General features: G+C 41.3%; 1 protein-coding gene across 12 annotated transcripts in view; it reads left to right on the forward strand.

Moving 5' to 3' along the window:
- Positions 1-12,678, forward strand: part of SORCS3 (sortilin related VPS10 domain containing receptor 3) — a 313,332-nt gene extending 300,654 nt beyond the window's left edge. For all 12 annotated transcript variants that reach the window (XM_083845055.1, XM_083845054.1, XM_083845050.1 and 9 more), the window contains 5 exons: positions 2-133; positions 1,981-2,080; positions 3,580-3,685; positions 7,661-7,821; positions 8,417-12,678. In XM_083845055.1, coding sequence (XP_083701181.1) covers positions 2-133; positions 1,981-2,080; positions 3,580-3,685; positions 7,661-7,821; positions 8,417-8,481 — 564 coding nt within the window. In that variant the 3' untranslated portion in view covers positions 8,482-12,678. The remainder of the gene's footprint in view (position 1; positions 134-1,980; positions 2,081-3,579; positions 3,686-7,660; positions 7,822-8,416) is intronic.
- Positions 12,679-13,441: the final 763 nt, after the last annotated feature.

Genomic DNA, 13,441 nt, shown 5'->3' on the forward strand with positions numbered 1-13,441 from the left:
GGTGACTGGTATCCCTGATGAACAGATCTTGGTAGCTGTATTTCCTGGGCTGCCTACTTCTGCTGAACTCTTCATACTGCCCCATAAAAATACAACAGAGATGAGGAAAAGCAGTGAGGCCGATCTAGAGCAGGTAAGGAAAGAAGGATTCACAGACCATTCACTCCCATCATACCATTTGCAGATGGCTCCCTCAACCTTTGCAGCATTAGAAATGACTTGCAATCACTGTGATGGAACTGGATGCATCTGGGACTGTGGCAGTATATTTATGTCATTAAAGAGAATGACTTTTACAGGGAAAATTGGCTTTCCAAGCACCTCACTGAGATATGTCACAGTCTACCAGCAGTGGTTCTTCCTAGATCAGAGGTGTGTCCTCATTACAGAAGCTGTGGCCAAAGGAACCTTGAATGCGTACTCCCTGGAGGAATGCTAATAGACAGAGGCCAAAGCAGCACAATAATATACTGAGGTTTACTGAAAATAAATCAAGCTCTTCGGCTTGTATATCACTGGAACAAGACCTCTTTATTCTGCAGCAGCGAATGGCGTGTGCAAACTATATTTGGAAGTTACAATATCCATCCATTTAGATAAATAGGTAATTACAGTGATGAATAGCTACAGTGATATGTAGGCAAGGGAAGAGCTAGGAACAACAGCACTAGTCTGCTGAAGCTTTTTATCCTAGAATTACCAAGTGATTAAATCAGGTCTGTGAAGGCAAAGGAGTGAAGTACTGCTGGAAAAATTGCTTGGCTATAGCTTATGTTCTTGTATGCACCATTTCTACTTTGTGGAAGCTGTGTGTGAGCCCATCTCAAAGCACCGACAGGAGTAACTCTTCTGTGATCAAACAATGAATAATTCAAAGGATTCATGAATTCTATGGAAGCTGTGGTCACCCACTGAGCAAAGTCAGCCCCTTTAGAGTAGTACATTTGTCTTAGCTAGCAAAGCTTCACTCTTAAATTCATGTTGTTAAGTGTGCAGAAGAGATGCATGGCAGAGGGAAAGTTCAAAAGGCTATTTGGAGGGATTTTCTTGGAATCATTTCTGTCCTGTTCAGTAGGACCTACCCATATTAGAATTCTCCATGAACACGTGGTTGTAAAAATGTTTCATATATCAGTATTATGCAGACGTCTCAGATTGGGTTTCTGACTTAGTTGACCATGAACTGAAGCTCTAGTGCTCTAACTTTATTTAAAAGCATACTCACTTGTACTTTGGAACCAATTGATAGCACCTGCTTGAGGAGCTCTGCTCTGGCCATCAGAATTATTCTGTAGAGACCATGCATTAACAAGCTCAGGCTCCAGTATATGTTAAGTATAGGCTGCAAGGCAACAAAATAATACATCATAGGTAGGTTGCTGAGCCATGAGTAACCTCCACTCCAGTGCCCCTCATCTAAATGAAGGAGAAATATGACAAGTTTGACATTAATCTTCAAAACTGGATTTGTAGCATCCCCAACAACCTATTTAAACAGGATCTAAATGACTAGGGTTGTTCTGAATGTGAGTGAGTTAAGAGATTTTACTAGGCTGGACCACCCATCTCAGTTCCATCATTCACTAATGAAAAGCCTATATCTCAGTGATTTCCAGGTGCATTAGCTCAAATTCACATGACATTTTGGAGGGTGAAAAAATCCCTATTTCTCTTCCACTCCCCATTCTTTTCCCTGCCCCATATTTCTAGGAGAAGTATAATAACACTCCGAGTCTCGAAAACGTCTGCCCTGTAGGGAGATTTGCATTCAGTAACATTCAGTTCTGTCTGAAGCACACGTACAAGTTTCTCTTCACTTCTTCAGTCTTCTCACTTTCCTTTCACATCCCTGCTTTCTTCCACCTCTTCCCGAAGCCAATAAGATGTTAGTCACCATTCATAGACTACATCCTTTCCCGAACATTCTCCAGAGCCTGCTCTCTTGCATATTGTAACTACTTGTATCTCTTATTTCCTCAGGTTGTTGAAATCCTTTTTAATGCTCTCAACCAAAACCTGGTCCAGTTTGAACTGAAGCCTGGTGTTGAAGTCATTGTGTATGTCACTCAGTTAACATTAGGTGAGTGAGGAGTAAAAGGCATAGCTATGGATCTTTTGAGGATTCATATAGCTCCAGAAGGATGATTCTACATCAGAGCACACACAATTTGGTATATGCTAGTGGAATATTTAGGATTAATCGTCTCGAGACAATGTCTGTGGCAAAAGGAGGAAGTGTTGAAAACAGAATTCAGCTGTGACATCTTCATGCACCTGTTTGTACAAGTATTACAAGTTCCATTTAGGAATTTCTTACAGATTAATTAACTAGTACAGTGATATTTTTCAGGTGTTTTAGAACATCAGGTGAATGATCTTCTATTAAATTCTTACTGGGCACCTGTAGAATTAATTGGGAGTATTCTTACTAACCTTCATGGATATTGGATCAAATAGTTATTGCAGAGAGGGATTGTTAATGTCACAGTGAACCAAGAAGATTTATGTGGGCACCATACTCATGAAAAGATCTAGGCCTGAATATTGACTTCTACAAATTAGAGCTTCTTTAAAGTTCAGTGTTACTCATCTCAATTTTCACATACTAATGAATAATTACTTAAAGTTTCATCACTGCCTTTGCTTTAGACCACCCTAGTGTGAAGCTCTCAGCTGCAGCTGAGAATTTTGGCCAGCCTAGAGTGAAGCTCTCAGTTATTGCTGAGACAGTGAGGGCTACAAGAAAAAAAGAATGAAAGAAAAAAAAAGGAACCAAATATTTATGCAAAATGAGAAATGTTCAGATGTTACTTACAAACATTTGCACATCATTAGGGACTTCTCATCAGACACTTGATTCTCAGCACAGTGCTCAGTCCATTAAGATGGTCTGCTCCAAAGAGCTGTAGAAATAGCTGCATGAACAAAGTATCATTATACACTTCATTTACCCCACCAAAAATGCTGAGGATGAATGGATCAAAACTCCAAAATGTTATAACGTAGTATGTGCTTGAGTCCAGGATTATTGCTTTGGGCTTCTCTCCATTATGAAAACCACCATGATTAGAAAGTCATGGGCAGGTCTGCAAGGTCCAAAAGAAGGGCAAGCTTTGAGGTTTCTCAAAAGACCAGGACACTTTCACGTGTGAGACAGACATGTCTGTGAAAGATGAGAGTCACATTGTTCATGGTCACTATGAGATTGCTTCTCCAGAGGAGAATAGATATGCATTAAGCCACACTTCATGAATTTAATTTCCACTCCAGTCCCTGGAAAAGCCTAAAAAGAAATAGGCCAGAATGTTAATATAGGAATGATTGGCCATTCAGATGAGTGTGGCTTGCTGTGCCTTTTCACTAGGAGATGTTACTGCCCTGTCTTGAAAAAGGAGCCTGGCTTTCAAAGGACACAAGAGTCAATTAATTTCCTACTGATTGGTCTTGCTGAAAACAGCATGCACCATGCAGTGGTGATAAAGCAGATGTGGCAAAGACAGAGTTGAGCTCAATTCTCTGGTAGTTATGTGTTCCCTAAGAATATCTTGCAAATGTAATTCTATGCCTTTCCTCCTGCAGCACCCCTTGTTGATTCCAGCACGGGTCACAGCAGTTCGGCGATGCTGATGTTGTTGTCTGTGGTGTTTGTAGGCTTGGCTGTTTTTTTAATCTACAAATTCAAGAGGTAAGTTGAGAATCTGTGGAGGATGGGAGGAGGAGACAATGGATGGTTTACAGGAAATCTAGGCAGAGTAGTGCCTGGATTGCAGGTGTAGAGTGAGCTATACTGGCCTAAGGCTTAGACCGGCATAGCTCTGTATTTCTTGAAGAGGAGTTTACCTCCTGCCCTTCCACCGCATTGCTCTGAAAGTTCACCAAGAGCTCAGAAATCAAGCTGTGACCTGCTTCAGCAGATTGTTTGAACCACTGACCAGAATTTGGAACAAACCATGTGTGCTCACTGAGTACTGAGCTACACAATGCAAATGTAGTCAAAAAAAAAAAAAAGAAGAAAGATCAATGTCTTCATACAGTCTATATCCATCTTGCCAACTGCCTTAGTGTAGCAGGATCTCATTTGTATCTTGCAAAGTGAATAGCTTAGTCATGCAGGGGAACAGGTATCATTATGTTAAGAGAGGGAGACCTGATGCCAGAAATGTTTGTGTTAAGCATCAAAATGCCTTTGAGAGAGAATCTGTGCTGAGATTTTCTTTGCCAGTTGTTAACAGGAACCTTTTGCTTCTGGGCAGTAAGCAGGATATGTGCTGGCCCATGGCACTTTGCTGCTGCAAGCTATCAAACACAATATGGGGTAAGAATAGCCTTTTAGCTGAAGGGCTACCTTACGAGAATATATTTTAGACAGATGGAGCTTCTTAGCAGGAACTTTGTATTCAGTACAGTACTCCCTGTGTTAAATGGTCTGTGTACCCAGATCCTGCCTTGTGACAAAATATTGTATTAGAAACATAAAAATAAAATTCTGGGCATCAATAGTTTGTAAACCCCCAAACTGCGAAGCTGGAGTATTCCTGTTTAAATTCCAACAATATGTTTCTCTCTCCAGCTTATCTACAGGTTCAGGTAAGGCTAGTACTCTAATGTTGTTAATAGGATACAAAAATTAAACATGGAATTATAGGCATATATCCTACTCTCCCGGTTTAAAGCTGTCCTGTTCTCTAAGCTCTTACATTAACCATTGTCTAATTCTGTGCACGTCAGGATCTGTTACCAAACTCCTGCAGACTTCAGTGGCCCAGGACAATTTCCTGAGAATCCATGTATGAGAATCTGCTGAGGTGCAGATTTCTAGGCCTTCAGACTGTCCTGCTTGTTGTAGTCACTAATCTCAAGGCATTGATGTAGTAATATGCCAGGAGGCAGCTGACGACTTCTCTGACTCCTAGCTATAGGATGAGGAAGGCAATGAAATCTCTCTGAGAGATGTGTCAAGATCTAGGTACATCCATTTTGGGAGGTGTGCTTTCCTTTTTATCCTGGTGAGATAGTTTCTTAGGTTTGGGCTAATGTCTTTGGATTTATGGTCAACGATCAAGTCAGCAAAAAGGATCTGCATATTTTGACTGCCAGCGAGTGGTATGGAGCATGGTAATCCACTTTGCATTGGCAGGCTCCAGGTCCTGTTATGCTGCTACAGCTCATGAAACAAACTCTCATACTACTTAGTTGTCCTGAGACTTATTGAAACCTTGAGCGTAGCATCCATCAGCCTTGTGCTGTGCTCCATGGCTGGGAAGAACATGTCTTTTAAAAATCTGTCTGAAAATGCAATGCATTACAAACTGGAGGGGGGAAGAAGGCAGTGCAGGGTGGGAGGAAAGAAATGGTTAAAGCTTGAGTTTTTAAGAAAGTCAGATACCCAGAGTGTCTGTCCTCAGGTTGATTTTTCAGGACAGAAAGCAACTATTTCAGCTCAGTGAGAGCATTCAACAGTTCTTAATGGAAGGTTGAAAGGGGTTGAAAACAAAAGCTTTCCTCTTGCTCTCAGTGATGCAGAGGTCCATTAGCAATACGTACTTTTCTGATGAACAGTTATCCTAGCCTGAATACAGAACTGCTGCTTACAGGAAAAGGCTGTGGGGAGAGCACGGGCCTGCATGAATTTTTAATTCAATAAATTTATAGAATTAATGCTTTGCTGGTTTGCACACAAGCTCCTTATTATGAGCCCATCAAGTTATAAACTCAGCAGGTATGTTAAACACTGCTGCCAGAGAGATGCTTGTTGAGGAGGTTTGGGTGGAAAAGGAAGGAGGGGGAAAGCTGGGGAAATCAGCTGTAAAAAGGTTGTTTCTTCTCTGGGTGTATGAGCTTATAGCAGGTCAATACTGTTTGTGTATGCGTGGTGGATAATAGTGTGGTAATTGGTGGAAAGTTGTGGGCACCTGTCTGCTGGGAGGCACAACAGGATTAGGTATGTGTGTATGCATGCATGTGTGTGCAGCTGGCTCAGTTTCTTTCTTCCCCTAAGTCTCTGAAGTACCTGAAAGCCCTATTCCTCATAACTCTAAAGAGCTTTTCTCACCTTTCTTCTCAAATCTCAGAAGACTATCGCTCTACCATTGCATTGTTTGGGAGCAAAATGGAGTCTTCCAACATTTCTAGGCATGTTCTCATGTCCACATCTCCACATGCCTCTGGAAGTATTCTTGGCACTTGAATCCTATGGGGGTCTTGTTACTTTCTTCAGCTGTTTTCTTTAGCGTTTTGGGTGGGGGAACTTAGGGGTGGAAGAGTTCCTCTCTCCATGGCTGCACTATTTGTAGAGAGGTACTGATGAGTCACAAAAAATACTGTAGTTAGTCCTTTTCCTGACCAAATCGTGTGATTCACAGCCATGTAAATGTGATGTGTGAATTCCCTGTGTAGTAATGATGTCTTCTAGTGAATTGTAAGGCATGTCTGAAAGTCAGAAAGACAGAGGGTCAAAGAAAAGAAGAAGAATATGAGATTTGTTAACTACTGCTAAACATCGCAAATACGTCCTGAGTTGCTGCTGGTTAAGATCAGAATGCTATATCAAGCCAAAGTGCAAGTTATATAAGGCCAGAACTTGACTGGAGTAAAATCAGTATAGGTCTATAAAACTGATGAAAGCTGAGGCATCTTGTGTTTCTCACCTGTGTGCTTTAATGAACAGAAAAATTCCCTGAATTTCCTTTATTTATGTGGTGCGGTATGCATGACTCAGAGCCCTTCTAAGGGCATTAGACAAAAACATTTGGTCACCTTCCAACAGGCCGCTGAACACAGATAACTATAGTACCCCCCAGAATGCTTAAGACATTACTTTTCAGTTCTCTTATTTTAAACTTGCATTCCTTCAGGGATTATGCCTGGAGGCTTATCTAACTATCTGTCTGACTTTCAAGGATATCATTCCAGCAGTCCAAGTTAACTTCTTTTGGAAGAAGGAAAAAAGAAAGAATGCTTCCACTTTCTTGGTTCCATGAACAGCAAGGGAAAATAAGTCCCTACAAACTTGCATGATCCTTAGCATGGCAAACTGTGTTTTGCAACGAAATGGTAACAAATAGAGTTTTCGGTAGGTTTTATGAGGTTCAAGTCCTTTCTGTCCTCTGAGGCAGGACCAATTCTTTATAACTTATTCTGATGTGGCAGTTTCTGCTGTGTCAGTGTGGGCCTGTCAATAGAAACAAACCTAGCAATTTTTTCTCAGTTAATAGTAGTGCTGAAATTGATTTTTACTTTTGGTTTCCAATGCACCACTGATCATATAATAAATACTGAGAGAGTTGGCAATTGCAACTGATTGTAGTTACTTGATTGTTGCTGTCTGACTTGGGGGTACAGTGTCAATTGTGTGCACGTCTTCTCATTTAAAAGGGAAGGGCCAGAGCATTTAGGTTTACTGCTGGAGGCACAGGGTAGGAAGGTAGTGGCCTAAAACTTTTGGGTAGCTTTAGGCTGGAGTTACTAGTGGATGCTAATGGCACGCTCAGAGCTGAACATCCCTGTGGTGCTTTCACCAGTCTGAGAGATGATACTACTCTACATTACTGCCAGTGCTGCATTTCGGGGATTGGTTTCATTTTAATCGATCTGATTAATCAATGACATGCCAAGGACCCTTTGGCAAAATATAATCTCAAATATTTTCTTTCCTGTGCAGGAAAATCCCTTGGATTAATATCTATGCCCAAGTTCAGCATGACAAGGAGCAAGAAATGATTGGCTCTGTCAGCCAAAGTGAAAATGCCCCCAAAATCACTCTGAGTGAGTTCACAGACCCCGAGGAGCTGATGGACAAAGAGCTGGACACGCGAGTGATGGGTGAGACACAGCCCTTGCCTCGGGCTTGTTTCACTGTATGGGTGAGGATGCTGGTCAGTCGGGTGTTAGGTGAGGCAGTGACTGTGACCCTCGGTACAAGCAGATACTGAGACAGGGTCAAAGTCTCTCTGCAAGAGTGACAGGGAATTTCACCTGCGGTTTTCCAGCCTTTATCCCAATGCTATATGACCAGGGTAGGAGCCTGGAAACAGTAACAGGAATATAGGAGTGAGTTAGTAAAGGCTGTGACTCACACCTTGGTCTATTCATGACCCTGTCTTTCCTTTGGACGGCTCCCAAATTCCCTGAACCCTCAGAAGAATCAACTAAGCCAAGCTTACACCATTGGTGTGCTATCATTACAAGTGGATATGTCAACAATAGCTTAATGAGTTTACTGGTGGCCAACAGAGCTGTAATAACAGCTTTTCTGCATGCTCTATGCTTATTGCAAATGCAAAGCAGGATGTGTTACTTTTAAGCACCTTTTCTGTCTATACACTTACACAACCACATTCTAAGAAGGAGTAAGAAGCAATATAGACCAAACTCTTGAAGGCAATGCACTAATTCTCTTTTCCATTTTCCCCTCCAGGAAGCATCTCAACAATTGCCAACAGTGAAAGCACAAAGGAAATCCCCAACTGCACTAGTGTTTAATACTGAGAGTCCTCTTGGTCTACAACATTTCTGAATTTTTATTTGTAATTATTATTGTTATAATTATTATTATTATTATTATGAAAAGAGAGAGTTATATGTCATTATTATTTGGGAGGGGATGGGGTGGGCTTTTTCTGTTTACCAGGGCTGCATTCATAAATAATGAGGTTTCTTCATATTTAGGAAATACTCATCAGACGAGGACCAAAAAGCAAAGAATGAGTGAAGTGTGTATTGGAATTTAGAATGCCAGGCTCCTGGTTAAATACAGAATGGGAATTAAGTATTAAAATGCAATAGGCAGATATGATAAAGAAGGCAAGATAAATGTAGGTAAATGGTCCCTTTTCTGCCCCTTTTGTGAATCATGAATCAGCTATTTCATCCTGCCAGAAGGCCCAGGCTAAGCTGTGGGACCAGGCTCTGCAGCCTGCCAACAACCCTCACATTCCATTGATGCGCATGTCTCAGCTGTTTGCAGGATCTCCTTTTTTAATTGCTTTTAATTTCAGTCACCCTCTGGCATTGTTGACTGCTGAGAAAGGGGGAAAAAAATCAGAGCAAACGTTACCCATCAGTGTTCCTTAGATTGTGGATTGGCTAGAAGGGACAGCACCGCAAGCAATGAAGAAGCATGCTTGAGTTTATGAATGCAGCCCAAACCCCGTGCATGTGAATAGCAAGGATGCCGAAGGCCTACTGTAGATAATTACAATGTACATAGCTTTTTATTTCTTGGGAAATAATTTAATGTTTAGTAAAAGAAGATATGTTTAAAACAGAACCTGAACCACACACACACATGCACGCACACACACACGCCAGCCAAACGGGAACCGTGGTGAGCACTTGAATCACGCTTTGGTTCCAGGTGTGTTCCAGTTGTCTGTCATATTTCAATCTTTCACTGCTGTGTGTAAACAGCATGGTTTATTTCTCTGTGTATAACTGCAAGCCTTTTTTTTTTTTTTTTTTTTGAATGTATATTATCATTTCCTATGAAGGAGCAGAAAAGGATTTTATCTGGATGGACTATGAGTCTTTCACAAATATTTTAGTGATGTTCATCATGATCTGTTCACCTCCATTGCTGTTGTCCACTTCTGAGAAGGGTCTTGGTGATACCAGGAAAATAAGGAAAACAGAAAATTATCACAATCTCCATGTGCACAAATACCAGTGTGCTTGCAGTACGCAGTACAGCCTCAACTCGGCAGTGAGCCAGGTTGCATTAGCTCCTTTTCCAGTGATACGCCATGCATTTACCAGTTAAGCTGGTGAAGCAAAGTGCTGTTCAGGATGCATGAGTATTAGATTTCGGTTGAACATGATGCATGTGATTAAGGACTGCTCTTAGGAGAAGGGGATGCTTAGTCAGACCTAAATAACTGAGCTAGGAAAGGTCTTATGTGTGCTTTAGGATGGCTGTTTCCAGTTCTGGATGAAAACGCTAGTGGAATAATTTCTGAATGTTGGGTTTGTAATTTTTGATCGGAACAGGGAGGTTAATGAAAAAAAAATAGTGAAAAAACTCCTTAAGAATCTTCCAGCACACCGAGTTGAGAATAGCCACTAGGAGTGGGCAGGAGGTAGACTTAGCAGAGAGTTGCTTTTATCCGTTTGTCCTGAGCTGATGATGCTAAAAGCGGACCTTATTCTGCAGGGTGTTGAGTTACAAGATCTGCTGGGAGTGGAAGGAAGATTAGAGGCATGCATGGGAGACGTTCTAGTGCATGCATGGTAACAGCAGACAGAAATTAGGTAAGGTGACAATCTAGATAGAGGATTCTACCTTTAATATATGTGGACTGAAATGAGAAGATGGCTAGGATTAAGGTGTTAGCTTGCTACCTCTCTGTATCACAACATGCTGGCTGCACACCAGCCTCAGCTACATGTGTTCACTCTGTGAATAGGCTGGAAGGTCTTTCAAAGGTTAGAATCCTGATGTGGCCTGAAAGGGGAGAAAAACAGTGGTTAAGCATGGTTTTGCGGAAAAACACAGAAGGTATTTCAATGCTAAAATAGTAAAACCAAAATGTAGGGAAATATTGTTTTGTGTGAAGAATTAAAACTAAACATTCTCAGTTGTTCTGCTCCTCCGTTTCAGTAAGGCTTGTGGGCCTTTTCTCTTGGTTTAAAGAAAATTCTTTTCTGTTTCCTCCCTCACTTTTCTGCTCTAGTTCCTAATACAAGCTGAAGAGTGATGGCTGTGTTTTTCTCTTTAAACTTGAGTTTCCATCCATCACATGTACATAAACTGTTGTGTTACTGTCACTGTTCTTCTGAAACACCAAAGTAGTTTACAGTAATGGCCCACTCTGGTGATAACACTGTTAGTGCAAGGCCATAGCTTCCCATTTAGGCATAGATGGGAGGGATGTACATAAGCAATGGTCCTGTGGGCCTTGAGCTAAATTGTGGGCTGATCTCAGTCTTTGCTGATCGTTAGAATTTGAGGGACTGCTTTTGTGAGCTGCTGCAGAGGGCTGGATGAGAAATATTAATTGTTTTCCATATTAACTTTTTCTTTGCTAAACCAGGAAACAAAGTGAAAATGTTCACTGTTTCAAATTTTCCTTTTTTTTTTTTTTCACAGAAATGATCTTATGTTGATTTTAAAAAGAAAGAAATGGGATTACAGTTTTTACAATTTAACAGTTTCTCCCTTTACACTCTTAAATATGCTAAAATAACTCATAATGGATGGGAGAAAGCAAGGAGGAAAAAATTGGGAGTAAGCTACCGAAAAAAAATAAAAATAAAAAATGGAAACATTTTCATCCCTCCTACCCAAATTTAATCTCTATGAAGGCTGAGAAGTTTGGAGAAACATCAGTCTAGAAAGACCGTTTCAATCTAAGATTATTCTAAAGGTACTCAAAAGCAAACAAAAACCATGGACCCCAAATTAAATGTCAAAAATCTTGCCTGGTTCTTGAGTTGACTCAAATTTCACCTTTCATGATGCTTTCTGGGTATCAGCACCTGTCAGGGGAGTTCATCGCACTGCTGCTTGGACCTGAGTGTGCTCCATGCATGTCTGGAAAGAGCATGGGACCACGTTTGCCAGATCATACCCCCTGCATTAGGGCAAAGCATGGCTGATGGCAGCTGGAAAAACCTTGTGTTAGTGATTGACAGCTGCTCCTTTAGGTTGTTAGAAGGGTAACTACTGTGCCTGCAGGGTAGCTGAGTCTGCAGCTATCCGTGGGACTTCTGTAAGGTTTAGGCAGCCAGTGCTGGCCACCTTTTATTTGGAAGGTACTGACCTGGGGCATTGGCACAGGCTGGAGAATTGTACATTTTTATTTGTATACTGCATGATGGGGAATAGCAACCTGGGGATGTCATTTTTTTTTTCCCATTTATTTTCCTCCCTGCAAGTTTTACCCCTGGGGAAATGTAATGGAAGTCCTTGAAGCTGTAGACGATTATTTACCTGAGGGAGGAAGGAAAGACGCAGTACCATAAGTAGAACATAAATAGCTCCCACAATCAAGTTGTGTATAGAGGAAAAGAAAGAGAGAGCAAGAGACTGGGTCAGTGGCCTCTATCACTGCCAGCCTTTCCCCCATGATAGATTCTGCTGTGTATTGACTGTAACATAGGAATAATGCATGAGACCAGGAGACTAGCTGCAGCTTATGACCGTATGTCTGTAAATCTGTTATAAACATCCAACAGATCCCCTGCTTGGTTTAACCTGTGCTTGAGAACCCAACACTAAGCCTGGCAGGACTGGAAATAGGGCTAGAGAGACTGGGGACCGCAGAGTTTTTCAGTTAGAGTTGCTATCGATGAGAGTAGGCACAGAAGAACATGCGTTTTCTTCTGGACTAAGCCTTGGTTTAAGGGACGTGCAGGGATGTCCTGTTCTCCTCCCTTTTCCTTCAGTCAGTTCCTACACGTTCCAGCATGTGCTGGTCTGAAAAAGCAAACCAGAATTCTCATATCCCTTCTGATGATGTTGGACAGTGCATTAAACCCAAACCACCACCATGGTTTTAAAGGATTAAATGAGGCAGACAATTGCAATACTTGGATTAAACACAGTAATACAAATGCATGAGTCATATATATACATATATATATATACTGTTCTTGGTTTTATTGTTCCATTTGAATATTTCTACTGTAAAAAAGGCAGTGGTTTTGAAATTGTTGAAAATAAATGTATTTTTGTACATCAGAGTTACCCCTGGCTGCTCTTTCAGTCTTTGTTCTTCTCAAGTTTCCTTTTTGCTCTGTCCTCACTGGATTTCCCTTGCTGTATCTAGCCCTCCAACCCTGTATGTCATTCAGGGTCATGTAAAACACAAGGAGGGTGAGCAGAACAGTGTTACAAGGCAGGAATTTTTGAGGTAAAAGATAAAAACTACCTCCTCTCTTTCGTTCTTACTGCTGCTCTCCAAAAATAATTATCTCCTTGCCTTTCCACCCCACGGGCTGATCCTCTTTGGAGCCTCAAAGGTAAATAGGATGGGACACCTACCTGCTTATGCAGTCAGGGCCCTGTGAATCCCAAGCTCCCATCTAGCAGCCTTTAGTCTAGAAAATGCTGCAGAGTGCCCATGCCAAATAGATACATATATCAATCTGCTTTCATTTGTTGGCACAAGAAACTACTTTGAAAGGAAAAAAGTAAGAGAGAACATGCAAATATATCTGGATATTCATCAGCCATCTCCCTCCATAGGAATGCATGCACACAGATGCCCCTGAAGTGCAGATTTCTGGTGTATGGGAGAGTTACTTGGGAAACATCTCTCCACTTCTGTCTCCTCCTTGCATTCTTTCCCAGGTGTCTACTACTGGTCACTTGTGGAAGTGAGACCAATGGGCCAGGTTTCTTCTCTGATCTGATGCAGCAAATGTTTTGTGTATGTATTACACATGAATGCAAATTAATTCTGTTTATTTCTCCCTTCTATAATTAACAACCTGTTGTTTCTGT

Source organism: Anser anser (assembly GCF_964211835.1).
Source record: "Anser anser genome assembly, chromosome: 7".
In the NCBI taxonomy this organism is placed as follows: Eukaryota; Metazoa; Chordata; class Aves; order Anseriformes; family Anatidae; genus Anser; species Anser anser.